We start from the raw sequence: 25,410 nt of genomic DNA, 5'->3' as shown, positions 1-25,410 counted from the left end.
ACAACACAAAAGAAAACAGCTTTTTTGAGCAAGTACCATTTATGTCAGTCATTCTCACGTAACAATCAACAGCAGTGATACTGAAATGAGAATAAGAAATTTACTACAGAAATAGTCTAAGAAAACTTCTTATCATTCTTCATTGAATCAAAAAGAAAGAACCAAAGTCGATCTAATTAACAAAAACAGAAGACGAAAAAAAAGAGCCACATCATAGAGTAGATCCAGTCTATATATAACATTCACAGTTAAAATCTAGTATATATATGATTTCTTTTTTCAAGGAAAAAGAAGGAAAAAAAAAACACCCTTCAAAAAAAAAAACCATCAGAACAGGCTCTTTTATCATGGCCCTACTCTCCACGGATCTCCATGTCACTATTCATGTATGGTAGGTATGTTGGTTTATAACCACTGTGAAGTGATTTTAAGCAGCAGCAACAGTGCCTGTATAGAAAGGGTAATCTTGAGCTTTGTTTGGAGAATTAGATTTCCTTTGCTCCTTCTTTCTCAGAGCTTTCATTGAAGAAGAAAGGTTTCTGTTCTTTTCCAAAGCTTCATCCATATCTATCTGTTCTTGTCTGCACTCTTCACTACAGAACGGTGTGTCCCCTCTGCAACATTTCAACATACAACAAATCAGCACCCAAAACAAAAACCCAATCAAAAAATATTTAAGGCACTTGATTAAAATATGGACTAACCTATACATAAAGATGTCACGGTTACCCCCAAGAGGCTTCTTGCAAAGGAAACAAGCATCCAAGAAATGGGGTTGATGATAATGATGATCTTCAAATCTGGCATCATAAAACCTAGTAAACCTCGGAGAGAAAACCGAAGAAGAAGAAGAAGAAGCCAAATTCCTCAAACTACTCCTCCTTGAGTAACACAAAAGAGGCCTTGAAAAAACCCATTTTGGTTACAACTTTGGTAATGGGTTCCTGAATATCCAGCTTCCATGTCTACAAGAGAAGCCAAACCATCATCTTCTTCAATAAAACAAGGCCTCCTTGAAGGACCAGAAGACTCCATTTTTGAGCAAAGGTCTGGTCTTTTTTGTGGGAATTAAAGTGAAGGAGTAAAGAGAAGATGGTGAAGTAGATGGGTGGGTGAAAGAATAAATGATGGTTTAGAATTTTTATAGGGGGGGAAAGCTTTGTTCTTTGTTGAGAAAAAGATTGCAAACAACAGCAGGTTTCAAGAATCCGTGCAATTCAATCCATTGGCTTAAAAAGACCTGCGTCCCTAACTTCGAAATTACTTCCAGTTATTAGTTGTGTGCCCTTTGGGATGTCTTTTGCCATTCATTTAAACTTAAAATACCATTATGCCATTGTTTTTTTGGAAAAATAAATGAAAATTACATTTAATTTAAAACATAGCAAATTACATTTAAACTTAGCAAAACAAAATTCCATTATTGAGTTAAAAAATAAAATGTATTAATACCTTTTTTTTTAAATAAAAAGATAAGACCAATTATTAAAAGATAAAAGACAATAGTTATTTGTAAATCAAGTTTTTAATAACATCGAATATTTAATTGTTAATTAAGAAAAGAAATGGCAAATTCGTGGTTTAGGAAGAAGAAGGGGGCGAAAATTAGGACTGGAAGTCGGACTAAATCATAAAAAAAAACGAGGCCCACGGCTACGCTTCCGTATTCTAACGTAAAAATCTGACGCAGGCTCCACGCTCGTACAGTGCGCGTTAACGTAACGACCGCACCTGCCACAATCTTTTTCCTACAACGACGGTTTGGTTTTACCCAATTTCCTCGACATTGTGGGTGGACCTCTCCAAACACCAGTTTAACTCATTTTTGGGTTCTTTAACCACCACCACCATGAGTACCACCTATATTCATAGTAAATTAGAAATTTAATTTTTATAACTTTTAGTTTTAGAAATTTAATTTTTTTCAAAATTTAGATTTAACTATTAATTGTTATTAAAATTGTTAAATTTAAATTTATTATAAACATTATTTTTTTAATTATAATGTTATTAATATGTAATATTATACACGAATTTTTAATTTAATTTTATACATAAAATTTTAATTTTACTAACACTAAAATTGTTTTCTATGAGACACTATTTTCTTTAAATTATGTAGATATTGTTGATTAACTTTATTAAGAATGAGTAAATTTTAATATTTCCACATTAATTTAGATTATTTTTTGAAATAATTTTAATCATTTTCACATAAGTATAAATTATTTTGTCACTTCCATATTTTTTTATCTATATGAAAATAGTTCAAATTTACTCTTTTTTATTTTAGTTTAATAAAATGTTGCATTAACAATTTTCAAATAAGATAAACAAAAAATAATGCAACACAAATGACAATGTTAGTAAAATGTGAAATTTGAATTAAGATTAAAGTTCTATGTATATAATTATATTAAATCAACGTTAGTGTATAAAATTACACACTAGATCAAAAATATATTTTTTTTTTATATTTTTTCCTTATTTAAAAAAATAAATGGTGTTAACAATAAATTTTGAATTTTAAAAACTTAAAAGTATAGAGATTAAATTCTTGAAAATAAAAATTATAGAGACTAAATTTTAAATTTATGGAAAGTATGAAGACCTATAAAATATTTTAACCTTTTTAAGAAATATTTTAGTGGAGTTTTTAAACTCCACAAATAGGATCAATGATTAACAAGTATCATATAAGGGTATAGTAAAATATTTAAAAAGAAAAAAGAAAAACACATTACAATTTTTAAAAAATACTTGTAGAATAAAAATATGTTGTCAATATACCAAATACTCATTATAAATTTATACTTCTAAAATGATTATTTAATTAATATGAATTAAAGAACCGCGACTGTGAATAATTAGCATCACAAATGGATTTCTTTTTAAAATCAAAATTAGATGAAAAATGTTATTTGAATAATTAAATAATGAGTAATCTCCGATTGGTGGAGGAAGGGGGGACATAAGCATACCAAGAAACAGAATCTCAAAGTCACGACTTATGAGCAAACCTTAGCCCCAAAGAAAATGTCTTGAAAGAGAGTTGAGACCATGTGATCAAACTAAACTTATTGGCTGATGAAATCCCAATCAAATTTTAGAATTACTTTTTTAATAATAAAAATCAAATATGTAAATATATGAATGGCTGCTTAAATGGGTAATATAATTCAATAATTTTTTGCCAAAATATGTAATAAAAAACTCACCAAAAAAACCTCTTTTTTTTGTGTGTGTGTGAAGGAGTTAAGAGAGAGGACAAGAACGGATGACGTGGTCATTACTTGAACCTCGGTGCTTGTTCGGAGGTTTTGGTTTCTCCAATCGCAGATGCTGCCCAAAAAGATCACGGTCAGACCGCCTCTAAAACCACTACCTGCCCGTGATTCTGTAGATGTACACGTGTGGTGTAGCGCTTGTCATCACCGGTCCACTTAGGTGTACTGTTTTCCTTGCACGTGGCGTCTCAAAACGCGACAAAAATAAATAAATAAATAAATAACTTAATTACGTTACAGAATTACACAGAGCAGTATTGAATGAATGAAAATTTAAGGGACACAAGCAATGATCCCTTACGCCAAGTTGTTGTTTGTCACTTTGAGAATGCTAACAGTAACGGTTGTGATCGCACCACGTACATATGCTGATATGCCCCTTTTTTTTTATGAGCATGCATGCATGATTGTTTCTTTTTTTTCCTTCTTCAAGATTTGGTAATTTCTTATGCTATTGTAAATTTGTAATTAAAAAGGTAATTTTAGTTTTAATATTATAAATTATGTCAGTAAAAAAGTAAATTTAAAATATTAATTAATTTTTTTAAATTAAAATTTTATAGAACATCTCTTTATTGTGCATCTTCGACTGGATTAATTAGTTTTTATATTATAATTTTATCATTTAAAGTTTAATTAGTATATCTGTAAATGCATAATTTCATTCTTACACCAACTTATTATCCATTAGTTCCCTCAAATTGACATTAATTATTTGTTTTAAACTTGTGACCTATACATTTTAACATTTTTTTACATTTAGATAATTATTTTTTGCATATTTAAAAACAGAAAAAAAAACTAAAAAGAATTTATAATATTTATCCGACTGTAAAATAAAAATCTTAATTATTTGATATAATCAATAAAAAAGTAGATATAAAGATTAAAAAACACATTTCAAAAAGTAAAAGTACTACAAATAATTAAATTATTGTATAGAAACTAAAGGAATAAAAGAAAACTTATAATGCAGTGATCTGTAATTGAATTTGACCTAAACTTTTTAAATTTTGATTAATTATATAAATTACTGAATATTGATAACAAATTATTCAAACATATTAATAAGTCTAACTTTTAATTTCTTATTCATAAAATTAGATAAGTGTTTTCTAGAAAAATATTATTTATTGTTGGCATGCTAACAATTTTAATTTCAATAGCAGATTAAAAAAAGATATTTACATTTTTAACAAGTAAAAAATCGTGTTTTAATAATTTTCTATACAAAAACATACACATTTCACTTAATTTTATAAGCTTCCATCAATATCCTTTAATGACAAATTTTAATACGCTTGATAAAATAAAAAACTATTAGTACATATACGTAAAACAAACTTCAAAGATTCAAAATCTATGAAAAATTTGAAGAAAAATATACATTATACTTAAATTTTAGAGGAAAAATGATGAAGAAATTTTTTTCTTCTTTTCTTTCTAGGCACGAATATGAAAAAGAGAAAATATGTTCATCGTTTCTTTTCTTTTTATATATATTATTATATTACTTATAAATTATTATTTTAAGTAAAATATTAAATTATTATTTAACAAAAATATTATTCAAAAGTTCTCATGAATAATTTAGCTTCTTCAAGAAGATTTTCCTTTTATTTTTATCAAGAATAATATTTTTTAATATTATTTTTAATATTATAAAAATATTAGAGAGGCCTACTTATATTTTTGGGAGGGTTATAGTATATATTCAAAGGGGGAAATTGCAAAAATCTTAAACCTTAGAGGGCCTACTTATATTTTTGGGAAGGCTATAGTATATATACAAACGGGAAAATTGCAAAAATCTTAAACCTTAGAGGGCCTACTTATATTTTTGGGAGGGTCATAGTATCTCTATAAAGGGCTAAATTGCAAAAAATTTAAACCTTGGGGGGACCATGGCCCCCTGGGCTTCTACTAGGCTCCGCCATTGGGTGTTGTTATTAATTCTAAGTTAGTGTTGAGTTAATTTGTGATACCAATTTAAAAAATATATAACTTATTTTAAATAAAAAAAGACATTTTAATAATTTTTCTAATTGAGTTAGTGCTTGATTGACTTGTGACAAGAACTCAAGCAAGGGTTTAAATAGAAGTATAGATATACAATTGATAGAGTTAATAAAGTGTGCACAATAAAATTAAAATATATTTAAAAATTTAAGTAAAGCTTTGGTTAAGTGGTAAATTTAAAGTTTTATTAATACATATGTGGATTCAACCCGATCATATCCATATTTTATTTTATTTTTAATTTAAAAGGACTAAATTACCCTTAAATAATACAACTTACTTTAAATATGAAAGAATGTTTTAGTAATCTCCCTAACTAAATTGAGGTCTAATTGACTCGAAACACCAACTCAATCAAATGTTTAAATAAAAATATAGATTCACAAATTAAACTTTTGCAATTAATGAATGAGTTTTCAACATTTGAATTATAATTAATATATTAGATATTAATAGATAAAAAAGTAATTAATTAGATCTTCGGCCAATTTTTTAATCTCATTTGTAGAGATAAAATATTGTGGACATTTATACTATAGATAAAAGGATTATTTCAATATGTGTTAATTGAATGGTATGACACATTGTATTTTTAAAGGGAAATATGCAAGTTCAAATCTTTGAGATAATATTGTTGAAAACGACAGCTACAAACCCAAACACCATCAGTGGAAAGATAAAAATTTCACAAGCAGAGTTAAGATGATTAAAAGTTTCAATTTATTTATTTTTTTAAATTTCGAATATAATTTAAGGGACACTTCTCATTATCTAACCCGTTCTCGTGGATTATTTTTTCTTTCCACTAATAGTGCACCAAATAATAGTCCTAAATAAAATACCTAATTAAATTGATATTATAAATTAATCGAATATCAATTCAAATTGAAAAATGCAAATAAACTACCTAATTAACTTGATGTCACAAATAGGAATGTTTAGTTTTCTAAAAAAAAAAAACCTCACAATATGGGATTTGAATCTAGAATACTATGATACTTAAAGTCTCAACTTTACCATTTTAGCCAAAACCTAATTGTATTTTTTACAAATATTTATAAATACATTATTTAAATATTTTTTTCACCCACATTATAAATGTATCATAATCTAATACATAATTATATTTTAGAAAATATACAACTAAAAAATCAGAAGGATAGTATTGTACTTCCTCTATTGGACCTAGAGGTGTTCATGGGTCGGGTTACCCGGCTCGACCCAAAGGCCCGCCCGAAATGTGGGAGGGTTTGGGTAAAAATATAGGCCCGAAAAATGGGCTTGGACAAAAAAATAAGGCCCGTTTAAAATATTGGATGGGCCTCGAGTAAGGTATTTTTAACCAGAGCCCGGCCCGAATTCACTAAAGGACAAAAAAATCTGCATTTTTTTTATTTTTGAATGTTATTTTCTTGTTGTTTTCTCCCTATTTTGCTACCATTTTACTATTATGTTGCTACTATTTTGTTATTATTGTTTGAATATTGTATAAAACTTATATTATTATTAATTTTGTTATTATTTTAAAGGCATTTGTTAATTTTTTTATTATTTTAGAAGCATTTGATTGTTAAGTTGCATCTGTCTTAGTGTTATTTAAGTCTACATATTTTTTAAAATTTATTTTCAATTTGTTGGGAAATATTTATTTTGATGTTTTTAGTATTTTTGATGTATTATATATATTTAAAAATAATATAAAAAATTAATACGGGAGTGCCGGGCCGGGCCGAGCCCGGGTTTTAGTATTTTTATCCGAGTCGGGCTTGGGCAATATTTTAAGCCTAATTTTTAGGCCCAGCCCGGCCCGAGCCCAATAAATGGGCATGATTTTTTAGTTGAGCCCGGCCCTAACCTGGCCCATGAACACCTCTAATTAGACCACACTATATTATAAATACAATAAATGATTTAAGTCTTCTTTCATTGTTAAATAACTTACAAGGTGTTAACATTGTTGACAAAGGTTGAGATCTATGTTTTTAACAGAGGTGGATTAGGTGGGCCTTGGCCCCTCAAAAATGGAAATTTTATCATTTTGGCTTTTTAAATTTTTAAAAATTTTAAATTAGTAAATATAAAATTATACTTTGGCCCTCTTAAAAATGATAAAATTTGATTTAATCTTTTAAAATTTATAAAGATATAGATAATTTAATTTCGACCTCCTCTAAATTTTTTTCCTGACTTCGCCCCTAATTTTTAAATAGTTAGATTCAAATTTTACTATGTATTTATCTTCAATCTTATTGTATACAGTTGTTATGAAGGAGTTTCTTTCGATTATACTTTAATTATTCATACTTTTTTGCTTTGTACTAATTTTATTATACTTTATAATTGTTCAAAAATATATGTGCAATTATATTGTATTTGTATTTATAAATTCTAAAAATATTTCCATCAACTCATCAAAAATTTTAAAATGATAACAATTTATAAAAATATTCAACTAGCTGAGTTTTACTTTTAATAAAAATTTTATTCAAATCAATTGAATTCATAAATTTAATAAGTAACTGGAATTATGAAGAAAACAATATAAAACAATTATAAAATAATTGTATTTCAGTACAAAGTAATATAATCGAGTAGGTTATCTCCATCTAATCGGTTGTTCTAAGTGCACCTAAAAGAAATACAGTAAAGAAGCAAGCACATTAAAATGGCATTTGGTTTTATTCCACATCATTGTTTTACTTAAATTTACAATCTCCATCTTTATTTTGTTTAACTTTAATTCTATTACTTTTTTACAATATTAATTTAGATTAGCAATTCAACCCAACTAAGGTTGAATCCGCTATTTTTTTAATAGGGTTAATAGAGGTCTGCTACCCTAGCACGTCTCTGTCTGCTCTCTCTGGCAGAATTTAGGTTTTATTCTTTTAGTCTTTGTTCAAGTTGAACGGCGTGGTTTACCCTTTGGTTCTTTTGTTAATAAATTGTGATATTCAATCATAATTGGTTGGAAATTATGGAGTTAGATTATGGAGTTAGAATTCGCTGGATTAACAATTAATGAAGAAGAAGATGAAATCTTGTAGATACAAGTGGAACAAACTGCAGAAAGGGTAATGGAGTCTCTACATTAGTGGGGTACTTTTTAACGGCCAGTATCATTCATTTTCCAGTAGTGAAAAGTACCATGGTTAATCTGTGGCATCCGGTAAGGGGTGTTCAAATTTGAGATTTAGGAGAAAAAAGGTATTTGTTTCAGTTTTTTCATGTTATGGATATGGAAAGGGTGTTGAAGGGTTCTCCTTGGACGTTCAATAACCATTTATTGTTATTATATAAGTTGTAGTGAGGGGAAGACCCACTAAAATTCCCTCTAATTTATTCCCCCTTTTGGGTTCAAATTCATAATATCCCTATTGGTTTCTATTTTGAGAATCTGACATCACAAATTAGAAAATTTATAGGGGTCTTTATGGAGTATAATGGTTCTAATTTGGGGAAAGAGAATTGTAATTATATGCGTATAAGAGTCCAAGTTGACATTCGGCGTCCTCTAAAAAGAAAGAAGCAGCTTATGTTTAATGGACAATTATAACACCCCCTACCCATATTTCGAGCCTAGAATAGGGTACGAGGCATTACCAAACTTAATATGATCAATCATGTAAAAAACATCCATAAAATTTCTTCTAAATTAAAAACTTTCATACATATGTTTAACGTCCCTTATATGGGCCTATGGGGCCCAAAACATACATTCAGGGTGGTTCGGGACCAAACCGTAAACATATGAAACTTTTGCAACACTTAGAAAATTTTCACACTTTGGAGAGTCACACGCCTATGTTTTCAACCCGTATAACTTTTTGTTTATAATTTCATCACTCTTGTCAGTCGTACACTTCATATAAATAACAAGAAACGTGTATGGGCTCATTTTTCATTAAATTTCTCATATATATACACAATTTCACGTTATGTAATCATACAACATATATCAGCCATATCTCTGTAATCTAAATATATTTTTATAACAACTTATCTTGATTTCATACTGTTTCATATTTAAGCTTAAATAACCAAAGTATTTGAAATATCATCTTTATGCAAATAGTGCACATGAGGTATATAATTCCACAATTATTAATAAACACATTTATCAAACATTTTCCATATTCATATACCAATGTCTCATGTCTCCATATATCAATAACCGTCATTTTCATGAATTCCGAGTTCAATTTCATAATTATTTGTCTCGTATTCAATTTATTCCATGTCAGAACTTTATTCATTAATACGTTTGAATTATCAATACATATGGACAGTACATTCAAGATGAACAATTATATAATCACAAATGAATTCATTTATCAACCAAGTTCTATACTTATATATTATCAACTCGTACTTCCTGTATCACATAATTCTATGTAACACTTACCAAACTTTGTCAAATTAGTGAACGTCTTACGGAATTGAGTACTTCATTTTCTCAATGCCATAGTTCAATTATGGTCTTACACCTTCACATAATGATGCCATAGCCCAGCTATGGTCTTACATGTAATCACATATCACATATCGATGCCATAACCCAGCTATGGTCGTACACGAATCACATATCTCACTGATGCCATATCCCAGATATGGTCTTATACAGTAGCATATATCACACCGATGTTATATCCCAAATATGGTATTATACGGAAATCACTTGTCACTTGTAGCCGAAGCTACAACTATTCACTGATTAGGTAGCCGGAGCTACCATTTTTCACTGATCAGGTAACCGGAGCTACCACTTTTCACTGACCAGGTAGCAGAAGCTACCACTTTTCACTTGTCATTTGTCCTTAATCAGATAAGTGTAGCCGAAGCTATCACTTATCACTTGTTGCCATGGTCCAACCATGGTTTTTTCCTTCAATTAATCTTGTCACTGAATTGAAATGCTCAATTTGATCATTTATTCAATTTCCATGCTTTTACATTATTCACGATTTTATCATCAACACATATGAAATAACACGTCATGGAATTCATAAAACTAACAAATAAACACCAAAATTTAGCCATATAAACTCACAAGTTCAATTTTTGTATTATAACGATAATCATAATTTCATAATACATATTCCAAATAAAACATTATATCATTTCTAATCCAACACTTATCGATTATAATCGGGCATGTGATCAATTTATACACGAGTCATTCATATATTTTTTTCTCCTCCTCTCCATCCACATCCTTGGTATAAATAACACATTTGTAAATAATCTTATCCACAATTTTCACTAATTACTTATGTGAATATTCAAGCTATCCACCCGTGTCATAGTCACTAAATTATTTATATCTGAAGCTACAGAACTCCAAATTAAGATCCACTAATTTTCCCTGAAACTAGACTCACATTTCTTACCATAAAAATTTAATAATTTTTAATTGGGCCAATTAATACAGTTTATTCATTGAAGTCTCCTCTGTTCTGCTGTCTGACAATTCCAACCCTTCTTCACTAAAAATTAATTATCTCCTTATACAGTATTCGAATGATGTTTCCGTTTGTTTCTCTTGAAAATAGACTCATTCATAATTCTAAAAATATAAATTTAAGACCCTGATTATTTTTAACCAATTTTTTATAATTTTACAAAGTCAGAACAAGGAACCCGAAATCATTCTGACCTTTTCTCACAAAATTTATCATATCTCATTATTTATAATTCCATTGCTTACATCATTTCTTCTATAACAAACTAGACTCAATAAGCTTTAATTTCATATTTTATCCATCCTCTAATTCCATTTCTACAATTTTTGATAATTTCTCAAATTTAGACTACTTCTGCTGTCCAAAACAATTTTAGTACAAAATGTTGATTTCTATTTTGCCCCAAAGTTCACAATTCATACAATTCAGTCCTTACTCAATTAACCCCTCAATTAAGATAATTTTCTCAATTAATACTTTTCCTAGACATTATAAGTCATTTCATAACTATTGAAATTCAAAATTTCTACATAAAACTCTAACTTCAAACTCTTTTACAATTAGGTCCCAAACATTCACTTTCTATTCAATTCTTTCAATAAAATCAGCATATAAACAATTTAAAGCTCTAATTCCATGCCAAATCATCATATACTTCCAGCACATATTCATAGAAACTTTCAATTTCTTTCATAGAATCAAAAACTAAAGAATTTAACAAGTGGACCTAGTTGTAAAAGTCACAAAAACACAAAAATTCAAGAAATAATCAAGAATTAAACTTGAAGTAAAAATATGAAAAACAAGCTTAATGAAACTCTTCCATGGTGTTTTTTTTCTAATGAGAATGCAGAAAAATAAAAAGAAATCTAGAAAATTCCACTTTAGTCTTAGCTTTATTAAGTAAATTTTGCAATTTTCTAATTTTGCCCTTAATTCTCCTTATTTTCTTGCAAATTTCATGCCATTGCCATCCAACCCAAAGAGACCTTGGGTTTATTTTACTTTTAAACCATCTTTCTTTTATCATTTAAGCTATTTAATCATATCCCACAATTTTGCATTTAATACAATTTAATTCTTTTTGTTCAATTAACTATCAAAACTTTAAAATTTCTTGACGAAACTTTAATACTGACTTATTAACACTCCATAAATATTTATAAAAATATTTATGGCTCGATTTAAAATTCTCAAAGTCTAGATACTTCATTTTTTATTCTAATTATTTTAATATTTATTTTTAATACACTATTCACTACTTTAAAATTTTTCCTAACTTTACATTTAACTTATACTCACTAAATTAATAATATTTCCTACTCATTTGTTCGATTTAGTGATCTCGAATCACTGTTCCAACACCAATAAAAATTAGGCTGTTACAACAATACTTATATGTTCATTTTAAATATGAAAGTTTATCACTTTTTTGCTTTTATTGCGATAAATTAGGCCACAGCTATTCTTTCTGTGAAGCAAAAATGGCGTTGGGAGTGGAAATTGCTGAGATGGGATGGGATTTATCTTTAAATGCTCAATATCGAAAAGCTCTTACTATGAAAAGTGTTTGGTTACATAAGGAAGGGGAAGAAGATTGGGGAGGAAATCGTGTGGGCTGTCAAAGACGAGAGAATACATTGGGGGTTGCTAGAAACCCTATAGAAAATAGGAATAACATAATTCCTGTATTAGGTTTCAATTTGGAAAGGAGTCTATATAAATCTTATCAAGTAGGTGATAGTTCCAAACCGATTTATTTGCTCATTGCTATGGAACATTATCTCGAAGAAAATGTGCTAATTGGAGAGGAAGGTAAAAAGAGAGCTGGAGGGGAAGTAGAAGATTTAACAGAAAGTGAGGAGGTGAATTCTAAGGTGATACGAAGTAAAGAAGTGATGAAAGTTAATTATTCATCGGCGGCTGCCAAAAGGAAGACCGGCCAAGACCAATGAAATCCTAAGTTAGAATGTCCATGGATTGAGGAGTCCACGGACAGTTAGCAGACTTCGGCACCCACTGAAGTAATATAATCCTCAAATAGTCTTCTTTATGGAGACTAAAGTTAGAAGAAGCCATATGGAAAGAGTTCGCAGAAGTTGTGGTTTCTCAATGGAATCGACATCGACTCAAAGGGTTCTAGGGGAGGGTTGTGTTTGGCATGGAAAGGGGATATCAATGTTCAACTCCAAAGTTTTTTGCAAAGGCAAATTGATGTTACAATAAAAGATATGGATGAATTCTATAAATGGCGATTTACTAGGTTTTATGGATCACCTTATTATCAAGAGAGGGAGGCAACGTGGAGACTTTTAAGACAACTAAGGCAAACAGAAGAAAATCCATGAATGGTATGTGGAGATTTTAACGAAATCCTGTATGGGTTTGAGAAAAAAGATGGCCCAATTCGCGAAGAGGAAAGAATGAAAGATTTTCGAAAGGTACTGAAAGATTGTAATTTAATCGATTTAGGTTTTTCTGGGATCTGGTTCACATTGGAAATAGGTAATCTTCCAGAAACTAATATCCACAAACTTTTAGACAGACGGGTAGCTAATGATGTTTGGGTGTCTCTGTTTCCATAATATCAAATGTCATCTTCCTCATTCATTTTCAGATCATTGTCCACTACTTATAACCACAAGACGTGAAATTAAGAAGTCCGCCGAAAAGAAGTTCAAATTTGAAGCATGGTAGGTTCTTGAAGAATTTTTTGGAGACGATTAGAAATTTTTGGGACACTTCAACTGTGGACTTGTTACATAAATTGGATTGTGTTAGAAAAGGGCTGCAAAATTGGGCTAATGGTATTCGACATAGCAGAAAAATCAAGAAAGATATGTTACATTTAAAGTTGGCAAAATTGCTTGAAGAAGAAATAAGCGATGACAATATGGCGGAGCTTATTGATACAAAAGTTGCACTTAATTTAGAAATGGAAAACGATAAACGATATTGGGAACAGAGGGCACGCATTAATTGGTTGAAATTAGGTGATAAAAATACTGCATTTTTTCACAAGCAAGCAACACAGAGAAGACGGTGGAATCTCATTCAGAAATTGCAACTTGAAGATGGTATGGAAATGGAAGTTTTGGAAGAAATGGAAGAAATAGCACGATCGTATTTTTAAAATTTATTTTCGGCAGGAAGAAGGCAAATTATACAAATTATACAAAGAGGGAGATACGTGAGGCATTAGAAGAAATGGGTCCTACAAAAGCACTAGGAGAGGATGGTTTTCCGGCACTATTTTACCAAAAAATGCTAGTCAATTATTGGAGACGAAGTTACAAAGTATTGTCTTAACATACTAAACGAAGGTATGGATCTGAGCTCAATCAATAAGACAAATATTGTATTAATTCTGAAAATTGTGAATCCTACAAACATTACTCAGTTTAGACGTATTAGCTTGTGTAACATACTATATAAACTGATTACTAAAGCTATTGCTAATTGTCTCTGAATAGTAATAACTAAATGTATTGACTCATCAAAAAGTGCTTTTGTACTTGAAAGGCTAATTTTTGATAATGTATTACTGGTCTATGAGCTTCTTCATACTCTAAAGCACAAAAGAGTGGGAAAAAAAGATTTATGGCAGTAAAGCTGGAAATGAGCAAAGCATATGATAGGTTCGAATGGAGTTTTGTGAAAGAAATAATAGAGAAAATGGGATTTGATTTCGACTAGGTGGTGGGTTCGCTGATGAAATGTGTCAATACAATGTCTTACTCAGTGGTCTTAAATGATTATACTGGCCTCACTTTTAACTTATCTAGAGGTCTTCGACAGAGGGATATTCTAAGTCCATTTCTATTTTTATTTTGTGGGGAACATCTCTCTAGTCTTATAAGGTCACCATTAGAAGGAAAACTAATTCGAGGAGTTAAGGAAAGTAGGAGTGGTCCACAGGTCTTTCATTTATTATTCGTGGATGATTGTATTATGTTTGTAAAGGCTACAGAAAGGGGTGCAAGTTCAGTTAAGCAGATTCTTCAATATGAAATCTGTTCGGGGCAAAGTGTGAATTACTCGAAGTCTACCATTTCTTTAGCGCTAACACGCAAGAGAGGGAAAAAAGAATGATCACCAAAATGATTGGAGTTCGGAGTTCAACAGATCCAGAACGATATTTAGGCTTGCCTAATTTGGTGGGAAGGAGAAAGAAATAGTCTTTCCATAATTTGAAAGATAGAGTACGAGTACGAGTACGAATAGAGAATTGGAGCATAAAATATATTTCTTAAGGAGGAAAGAGGTTTTTATTAAAGCCATTTTGCAATCCATTCCAACTTATTCAATGACTTGCTTTTTACTTCCAAAATCCCTATGTATCGAATCGGAAGGATTAATAGCAAAATTTTGGTGGCAAAACACAGGGGCAAGAAGGGCATTCACTAGTGTGCATGGAAGGATATATGTTCTTTTAAAGAAGAGGGAGGACTTGGATTTCGAAAACTTGACAAGTTTAATATCACCTTACTAGCTAAACAAGGTTGGTGCTTAATTAATTACTCGAATTCGTTGTTAGCAAGAGTGTTGAAAGCTAAATATTATCCATCATTTGATTTTTTAAATGCTCAACTAGGTAACTTACCTTCACTTACCTGGAAGAGTGTCTGGTCAGCTAAAGGATTGTTGGAGAAAGGACTATGTTGGACGGTTGGTAAGGGTGATCACATTTCCATCTGGTCTGATTTCTAGATTCCGGGTCACGAAGCAAATGAGTTACAAAGCTATAAAGGAAATACAAATATGTAGTTAGTATCGGATCTGATTGACTAAGATAGTAGAACATGGAAATCAAATATTCTACTTAATACCTTTAGTGCGTATATTGCGAAAAGTATTATGCAGATCCCTTTGACTAGTTCAATACATGATGATTTCCAAGTCTGGGGAGGAGAACCATCAGACACTTTTTCTGTCATAAACGCCTATAAACTATTACAGAGTTCTACTCGGATTCCTAACAATAATATTATACAGGCCGAAAATAAAAAATTCTACAGAAAACTATGGAACTTACGGATGCCATTGAAAATAAAAGTTACATGTGGAAAATCTCTTGGAACTATATTCCTACATTAGTTAATATTAAACTGAAGAGAGTGGTTGCTGAAGCTTGGTGTCCCAGATGTGGACTAACAGAAGAAGACAGTATCCACGTTTTTCGACAGTGCTCTACAACGGAGGAAGTTTGGAAACATTTAAGTTTGGCCTGGGTGTTAAACACTAATATTCAAAATGCATGGGAATGGCTTAACTGGGTCTTTAATCAGGGAACTAATGAGCAGTATCACTTATTCTGTTTCGGGCTTTGGCTCATCTGGTCAAATAGAAATCAGTTACTTTATGAAAATAAAATGACAAATAGCAGAGATATTTCAAGACAGATAACAAGTTATAATTTAGAATTGCAAGGGTTAGAGGACAAACTACGTATCTGTGAAGAAGGCAGACTTCACAACCAGGATGAACAAAGGACGCGTGTAACCATCCACTTTGATGCGGCTTTTGACCAAAACTCTTTTAGATCTACCTCAGGGCTGGTGGTTCGAGACATGCGAGGGGAAGTTTTAGTATCAAAATCGGTTCTTCACTCAAATGTAGCCTCATCATTCACGGTGGAGGCACATGCAGGATTACAAGCAGTGAGATTAGGGATCTTTTTAGGCATTAATACATGTGAAATATTTGGGGATTCAAAAACAGTCATCAAAAAATGCCAAAGTACAGAAAGGGACAAATCGATTATAGGAGCGATTATCGAATATATTCAATAAACGAAATCACTCTTTCAAGAAATAGACTTTTGCTTTATCCCGAAAACAGAAAATACGCTTACGCATATCATAGCAAGAGAGGCTTTGAAGGAAGGTGCAAGCTATTACCTGGAGAATGGCATTTCAGAGAAGGTTTGCCATGAGTTTGAGAGGATAAGGCAAATGCGTCCAGATATCTGAGAGGATATGGCTTTGGAAATATATAGCAGAAGTCTAAAGATTTTTTTGAAGATATGAAAAGACCTGCGTTTAATGGCTGTGACTATTCAAAGAAAAGAGATAAGTAATTATGAGATACAGCTGTTTTCTGTCGGCTGGAGATATTTTAGGGTTTAAGTTTCCTATTTTATTTCTTTTGTTTTAAATCAGCTAGTGGCCCGTCTTCTTTACTGCTTTGGGCTTTTTTCTTCTATTATTTTATTTTAGGTATTAGGGCATGTTTGCTAAGTTTTAGGCCCAGTGATAAGCAAACCTTATGTTGGTTATTTTATTTATTTATATAAATCCAATCGATCTTTTATCAAAAAAAAAAAGAAGGTTAAATCTGCTATTTTTATATAAAATTTAAATATTCTATTGAATTAATATCTTAACTAAAATTTATTATTTTTATTTTACTTATGAACATAACTCATTTTACTAAAATTTGAGACAAGTGACGGTCATAAATGACTAATTTAGTAAAAAGTTTATTATATACTTTCTTATTGTTATTGTAGATGAAAAGTTAATACAAAAGGTAAAAAAAAAAATTCTCCAACAAATTTGATTATTATAATGAAAAGTTATTATAAATAGTGTGGTTGTTGCTGTTATAGATGAGAAATTGTTATAAAGAGTAAAAATAAAAAATAAAAAAAAAATCGATTCTACAACAAAACTTGTCTATTATAATAAAATGTTATTATAAATAGTAGTTATTATAGAAAGAGATGAACATAATTAGTAACAAGTCTTACAACAATCTATAATATATATATAATTACGAGTTTGGAAAAACTTTTAAATTGACAAGAACACTCTTTATGTTCTATCATATTATTAAATTTACTTTTTAAAAAGGTATAATTTAACAGAAGTTGAGATAATTATACATGTAAAAATAATTATTAATTAAAAAAGTTGTGCTAATTTTAAAATAGAGTTGTTATTGGAATAGACTTCTAAGCATCTTAATTATCACTTAATTAATATTAAAATTAATTATGTTAATTAATTATTATTTTGAATGATGTTACTTTACATTAATTATTTAAAGTAAAAACTATATTGAATGTTGAATAGTTAAAATACTTTAATTATTATTTGAAAAAATTCTATTATAATATTTGAATTGAAAAACTAATATATTTTAATTATATTTAATAATTAAAATAAAAGATATTATTTTATGCTAATTATAATAATTAAAAATATAATATTTAAAAATTAATTAAAATATTAAAGACATAAAATCATATACAATTCTGGTAATACTAGAAACTAGTTAGACATATATATTGTAACATAGCTTAGATCGAATAATTAAAATAAAAAAAATATTTTGGGTAGTTACTTAACTTTTTATATTTATTATATTTGTCATTATTTAAATAAGTATAAAACTAAAGCTAGACGTGTGATTATTAAATAAGATTAATAAGGTCTGTGAACAGATTCTAGCTAAAACCACAAGGCATCCAACAACTATATAAATTCAGCCGCGTGGAACAATTAAATGGTCCCGCGTGTGTCTCCCTGGCGCCGGCATGTCCTAGAACGTGAGACCACTTTTTATTTTTTTATTTTAATTTCCTTTTACAAAAGAAAATTCTTTTCTTTGTTTTGTATGTTTTTGTACTTCCATTAAAGTAAGCATCCCAGCTCCCCAGCTTTTTCTTTTCTTTTTAATTTCTATATTTTTTCATTATAATATTTCATTAGGGTTAAGTCAGAATATTTTTTAGTAGTAAAAATATAATTTTACTATTTTTTGTAGTAAAAATTTTAAAGGGTTTGAATGAAAATTTTTTCATTTTAAGGGGTGTCAAGACCCTTGCCAATCCCCTAATTTCACCCTTAAATTTATTGTTAATGCATTTTTAAAAATTAAAATAAGGGATTGTTCTTAAATAGAAAAATGCAATGAAACTCATAGTTGATAGATTTAAGGCATAATGTCAAATTTGGTCCTTGAAGTTTATATATTTTGTCAATTTGGCTCTTATTCTTTTATTGAGCTAAAATTGACTCTCAACATTTCAAAAAAGAGTCAAATCATTTTTTTAACGAAAATAACGACTTAAACATTACTATTTTTAATGATGGTGTGGCAACCCGTATAGCAGTTCACATGTACTATTAAGTTGACATGATACTATTTGTCTTATATGTCATATTAACAAATAATTTTAAATGTTAATAAATGATAAAAAGTTCATATATATTTTTTAAATAGCATGAAATACATGTGGATTATTATTCAAATTACCGTGTTTAAAAATTGAACATTTTAGTTAGTATTTCAAGTACATGTAGATTGTCATTCAAGTACATGGGCAGTCAGATCGAGTAGAAGTTATGAGCAATGTAACAGTCCAAATTTGACCCTAATCGGAATTGTGATTTCGGGACCACGAATCAGAGTCAGAAAAATATTTAAATATCATTTTCTATGTTTTGAATGTATGAATTTAGGTGTGCTAAATTTTCGTGTTTAGATTCGATGATTTGAGTGCTTGATTATTAAAAAGGATTAAATTGCATCAATTGATTAATAAGCATGCTATCATGAAAATGTTAAAGTGTTATGTCTTTAGAATATTGAGGTTTTGAATGGCAATTATATCATTAATAAATATATGGATGGTAATGGCTTAATGCATGATGTCTTTATATGTTTATTTTAAAGTTATTTGTGAGATAATTATTTTTATAAGTAATATAAAACATAAAATGGAAAGTTATGCATGTTTGTATCTTTAGGGCCGAATTGAAGTTGTTTTTGTAAGTTGGAGTATTTGTGATGATATTTAACCTTAGACAATTGATATAGACGGTATGGGACGTAAAAAAATAAAGGTATGTTATTTTTTTTCAAAGGTTAAACTAGTAAATTATTATTAAGTGAAGTTTTAATAAAACAAAGCATAAAAAAAAAGAGAACATGCATGTAGTTCATCTTGGAGGCCGAACAAAGGAGAAAGAAAATAAAATTTGTGGCTTTGAAGTTTCGGCCATTTGAAAGCAAAAATTCAAGGTAAAATTCATGTTGTTTTTGTTAATTTTTAGTATCATTTAATTCCTTGCTTAATTTTCTCTAAAACCCATGAGTTAATTTTTTGTTTTGGTGAATAATTGATGTTCGGCCATGAGTTGATAAGCTAAGAAATTTGAGTTTAATGTTAGAAATTAGAAATCAAGTGTTAGATGAATGCCTTTTGTGTTACGATTTTATGTGATTTTGAGTTTAAGATTAATTTGTGAAAATTATTTAATAGGAGGTTTAAATGATTAAATAAATGAAATATGATAATTGATATTTGAATAAGACATATTCGGTTTTAGTGTGCCATGGGAAGAATTTAATTATTTTGATGTATTAAGGATGTTTGAACCGAAATGTCAAAGCCTAATTTTAAAAGGGGTATTATTTAAATTATTATATTATATTATTTTTGAGTGAAAATAAAATGGTTAATTAATTAAATAAGTTTAAATTTCTTTTAACTACTTCAAGATCAAAAGAGAGCTGATTTGGATCGAGGGAAGTTGAAGCTAGTCGAGTAATTATTTTTATCAAAGCCGAGGAAAGTTTTTAAGCAATTAAGTCAAATTGAATTTATCGTTAATGAGGTTTATGAATTTATTGAAAGTATATATATATATAAAGGCTATTATTATAGCTGAATGTGATATTTAGGTGAATGTCTTATAATCGAATGTGATAGATACATGGATTGATATAGTTGAATATGGTATATATATATGTTTGACATAACTAAGTGTGTATATATGTGTAGTTGGATAAAGTTGAATGTCTATATATGTGTGATTGGATATAACCGAATTTGTATCTAGGTGTAGTTTGATATAGCCGATTGAGATGTATACATATATATATGTGAGTTTAATATATCCGAATGAGATATTGAATAGGGAGATGAATAAGTTAATATGTGGTTGATGTTTAAGCTTATTGTGTATATGTATTGTCGAAACCACCCCTTTTTCAAATATTTTAAAATTTTAAATGAATTGAAAATACGGGGGAATTGACTTTTGAAAAACAAACACATGGAGTCGCCACCGATCTTTTGTTTTGGTGTAATCGGATCACCTAAGGATTTGGTTATTTTAATAAAACGTTTTTGGTTTACTAAAACAACGGTTTTGGTCTACGAACTTTTGAGAAAACGGGTTCGGGAGTCGGTTACGCATGAGGAAGGATTAGCACCCTCACTACGCCCAAAATTGGTACCGAATTGATTAAATACTGTCCTTATGTCTGAAATTAAAAAAGGTTTTTGAAATGTAGTTCTTTTTTATAACGTTTGAGTAACCCGAGTTGATTGTTAAGAATCTTCTTGTTTCGACGTCCGAAAATTTATAATTTGAAATTAACAAGAGGATGCACAACTATTTAGTCCAACGAAAAATCGAAACCCAGCACAGTAGGGCACGATTCTTCGAATTTCCAAACATTGATCATTGCCTCACTTTGGAAAATACGAGTGAAATTCCGAAGAGATATTCGATTATTTCAGACAAACGGGAGATTGCAACCCAGCACGATAGGGCACTATTCCCCGAAATGGCCGAACATCGAACACTTCTTTCATTTTAAAGGTTTTTTTTAAAAACGTGGATGAAACTTCGAAGGGATCTTCGATTGTTTAGAACAAATGAAAATGCGCAACCAACCCAGCACGATAGGGCACGATTCTCAAATCACCAAACATCAAACATCCCTTGTTTTGAAAGGTTTTTAATAAGCATGAGTGAAAACCTAAAGGAATATTCGATTGTTTTGAGCAAACGAGAAATCACAACCCAGCACGATAGGGCGTGATTCCCGAATTGTCAAACACCGAGTATTTCATTCGTTTTAGATGATTTTTAGAAGATATGCATGAAATTTTGGAGGGATATTTGATTATTTTAAGCAAACGAGAAATTGCAACCTAGCACGTTAGGGCACGATTCCGTGAATTACCAAATATCGCACATCACCTCCGTTTGAAAGAATTTTTAAAAGACATGAGTGAAATTTTGAAGGGATATTCGATTATTTTGAGCAAACGCGAAATTGCAACCTAACACGTTAGGGCACTATTCTGTGAATTGCCAAACATCGAATCTCGTCTTCGTTTTAAAGAATTTTTAAGTGAATACTTATAAACTAGCTTAAAACGTATTAATGCATTTTTTGAAATGAGACAAAATTAACCATAAAGATTTAAATTTTATAAAAAGAACCACATTTCGCAAACTAAGTGAAAAATGATGATATAGGATAAAGGGTATGTACGAGACATGGTCCACTAATAAACTAATAATTAAGCGGGGCTAATCTAAAAAGGTAATACGATTACAATAATGTATGAAGAATAATTACTATGAAACAATGAATAAATGAATAATGCAACGATAACATGGATGGGAAATAAAATGATTAATATTAGATACACAAACAAGGTGTAAATCGAAGACATAATATGGTATAAAACTATTTTAAAATGAAGACGAATAAATGGACACATAAAATGTAGGTTGACAAATTTATATATATACATGTATAAGGAAAGACTAGAGATAGATATATAATTTTTGAAATAGATATTATAATATGGAAATTTAAGTCAAATTGAATGTAAAATATTTTTAACCACAAATATATTTAAAAGTTAACAAAATATATGTTAGTACAACAAAATATATGATACAAAAAAATACATGACAAAACATAAGGCCCAAAATAGATTTATAAAAAATGTACATATAAATTTATAAAAGAATGAGATTAATAATAATGCATATATAATTTTAAATTGGTTTAAAAAAATATACATATCCTTATATCAAAATATTTAAATAATAGGATATATAGAACACATAAGTAATATGATATATAAAAAAAATATTCAAAAATAATAATTTTAAAATTAGAAGAGAGAAGTTTCTAAAGACAATTTTATATATATAAAGAGAATAAAAGAAACATAAAGCAACGAGTATTTTAAATAAAAAATCTATTAAGGTAACAAATGTGTTAATATATATATACACATATATATAAATTTAGAAGCAAGTGCATGTAAGATAACGTAGAGATGATAACACGTATAGGACTAAATGACGTATGTTAATCCAACATATTTACTAATATAAGCAAGTATGAAAATAATTTAAGTAGAACACATATGCAAAACACATTAGAATGGCAAAAAAATGCTAAAATATATGGTTAGAATAATACTAAAACATTATATATATGAAAATAACTTAACTTTATTATAATATATATGTATATAGAAAATAAAATAAAAATATTAACATAAAAAAAGAAACTTTAAAACAATCGTGAATAAGCAGTTAAGAATAACAGTTATAAACTAAAAGGGTTTAATCATAATCAATCCAAAATCAAAAGGATAATTTGAAAACAAAACTAAAAGAGGACTGAAGTGCGAAGTGCACAGAGCGTAGGGACTCGAACTGGAATTAATCCAGGCCTCAAAACGCTGCGCACGAGCGCAGAACTGATTGCAAAATAGCATAAATTAAAGGAAACAATTAAAAAAAGAAAAAAAAAGATGCAGACGGGCCGATTTAAACGCGGCGCGAAAGGGGAGGGATTTAAAGCGAATTAACCCTTTACCGCAGCAAACACACGGATCCTGAGGGTTAGGAGCCGGGTCGGGTCGGCCTCATTCACACGGCACCGTTTTGGGCCATTGAAACGGGCTCAAACGGCACCGTTTTGGGTTCTTTATAAAGACCCCTTTTGGCATGTTCAACCGAAACCCTAGCCTCTATTCTTCTTCTCAGCCGAACTCTACCCCTTTAATGCCAGCGCCGATCTGCCTTCACATGCAGCAATCGATTGGTTCGGACCTTGAAAGGTCACCTAGCAGCCTCGAAGCCCCCTCAAAAATCCGATTTCGATGGAGCAAAGGAAAGCCGAGGACCCAAAGAACAAGGTAAAGTTCACCTCATCTCTTTCTTTTTATTTTCGTAATACGATGATGAGAGATTCGAGTAGAATACCAGAGAAAAAGAAAAAAAGAAAAAAAAATATAGAAATCGAAAGCAGAAATCACCTTCTCTATTTCTTTTTGAACGTTCTCTATTATCTTTGTATGCTTATTTTCGCGTCAAAAAAAATTACAGAGATTCGGAGCTTGGCTTTATAGCCGGCCAAAAGAAAAGAAAATAAAAAGGAAATAAAAATAAGAAATACAATTTTTGTTTGTTTCTGCTGCTGTTGTCTTTTCTGTATTTGCAGGTACGGGGTGGTGTTTGCGTGTGTACGAGAGCGTGGGCGTGGCGCCAGGAGGCTGGAGCGTACGGAGGCATGGAGCTGCTGTCCGGTTGCTGTTGTGGCGCAGGAGAAAGGGGGTGATTTAGGGTTTGTCTTGGTTTAATATTCTGGGCCTATTGGGCCTTGTAAATTTGGGTTTAAAATTGGGTTATGTAACTTGGACTGATGGACTTTTATTGGACTGTTAATATATTTTTTTGTTTATTATTTTGGTTTTGTGTTTATACGGGCCCGGGCTAAATTGGCCCATTACATGTATAAATGAGTAATAAGTTTCAGGGATGCACTAAGTGTGCGAATTCGATACTGAGCACTAAGTGTGCAAGTTGGATTTAAGCACTATGTGTGTAAATTAATTTCTGAGCACTAAATGCGCGAAATCAGTTATTGAGCATTAATGGAGCAAATTAATTTCATGCTAAAAAATTGAGTTTGGTAAGTCCTTAAGCTATGTTATGTACTAAATTTAAATAAATGTTAAATATAAGTGCCGAATTGAATTGTTAGAAATTGTTATACCACTGCGGAATGATTTTGTAAGGTGAATGATATTATTATGGTGTAAAAGTGAATGCCGAAGGTGATCTAAAGTGATGAATGGTTTTAATGGATGTATATTGAGGTAATCAAATATGATTTATAATGTGAATAATATATATGCTATGTTTCAATGTGAAAGTCGAATGTGTCTTATGATATGAAGGATATTTGTTATGTTTCAATATGACTTCCGAATGTGATTTATAAGGGTGAATAATATTGTGATAAATTAAATGTGATAGCCCGATGTGATTTTGAGTTGGAAATGATAATTCAAAGACTTTGATAGTGTTCTGTTAATGATCGGTAGCGTAAGACATGTGATTGAGATATTCAGGCTTCGAGCCTAGCAGGCCTTGTGCCGGTGGATTCATTCAGGCTAAAAGCCTAGCAAATCTTGTGTTGTTAAGTTTATTCGGGCTTTATACCTAGCAGGCCTATTGCCAGTGATTAAATATCAGACCTTGAGTCTAGCTGGCCTAGTGCCGGTGTAAGATTTCAGTTTATAATCCTAGCAGGCTTCATGCTAGTGAATAAAATCGGGTTCCGTGCCTAGGAGGCATTGAGCCGGTGAATTGTATTAAGTTATAAGTTTAGAAGGCTATACACCGATGTGAGATCAAATGTGGTAAACGAGCCCTAAAGGTTTGGAGAAATTGGATTATTATTTATCTGAAATAAGGTACGTATGTGTTTCGATATTTATTGTCAAAATGTGTATATTTGTGAAATAAGTATGTATACGAATTCGATTGTCAATGAACATTTGGTATAATTGGTTATATGTG

The 25,410-nt window shown here is 30.0% G+C and overlaps 2 protein-coding genes and 1 non-coding gene across 3 annotated transcripts; 2 read left to right on the top strand and 1 right to left on the bottom strand.

Moving 5' to 3' along the window:
* Positions 1 to 117: 117 nt before the first annotated feature.
* LOC107918469 (FCS-Like Zinc finger 2) lies at positions 118 to 1,215 on the bottom strand. Its single transcript, XR_005899796.1, has 2 exons — positions 705 to 1,215; positions 118 to 614 (listed from the first exon to the last, which is right to left on the bottom strand). It is a non-coding gene; the product is annotated as an FCS-Like Zinc finger 2 (transcript).
* Positions 1,216 to 15,792: 14,577 nt separating this feature from the next.
* On the top strand, positions 15,793 to 16,740 carry LOC107919132 (uncharacterized). The gene is made up of 2 exons (XM_016848658.1): positions 15,793 to 16,507; positions 16,610 to 16,740. Exons 1-2 carry the CDS (start codon positions 15,793 to 15,795, stop codon positions 16,738 to 16,740), a joined length of 846 nt encoding a protein of 281 aa, XP_016704147.1.
* Positions 16,741 to 23,409: 6,669 nt separating this feature from the next.
* On the top strand, positions 23,410 to 24,289 carry LOC107918723 (uncharacterized). Its single transcript, XM_016848310.2, has 2 exons — positions 23,410 to 23,741; positions 24,047 to 24,289. Exons 1-2 carry the CDS (start codon positions 23,551 to 23,553, stop codon positions 24,183 to 24,185), a joined length of 330 nt encoding a protein of 109 aa, XP_016703799.1. The 5' UTR covers positions 23,410 to 23,550; the 3' UTR covers positions 24,186 to 24,289.
* The last annotated feature ends 1,121 nt before the right edge of the window (positions 24,290 to 25,410 follow it).

Source organism: Gossypium hirsutum, chromosome A08 (genome assembly GCF_007990345.1).
Source record: "Gossypium hirsutum isolate 1008001.06 chromosome A08, Gossypium_hirsutum_v2.1, whole genome shotgun sequence".
Classification (NCBI taxonomy): domain Eukaryota; kingdom Viridiplantae; phylum Streptophyta; class Magnoliopsida; order Malvales; family Malvaceae; genus Gossypium; species Gossypium hirsutum.
Note: the sequence above shows the minus strand (reverse complement) of the source record. Positions and strands in the feature narration are given on the sequence as shown.

Coding starts and splice junctions, on each gene's coding strand:
- LOC107918723 (XM_016848310.2), top strand. CDS start 23,551: ATGTTCAACCGAAACCCTAGCCTCTATTCTTCTTCTCAGCCGAACTCT. Junction 23,742..24,046: donor CCGAGGACCCAAAGAACAAG/GTAAAGTTCACC, acceptor CTGTATTTGCAG/GTACGGGGTGGTGTTTGCGT.
- LOC107919132 (XM_016848658.1), top strand. CDS start 15,793: ATGGAACTTACGGATGCCATTGAAAATAAAAGTTACATGTGGAAAATC. Junction 16,508..16,609: donor AGTCATCAAAAAATGCCAAA/GTACAGAAAGGG, acceptor TCCCGAAAACAG/AAAATACGCTTACGCATATC.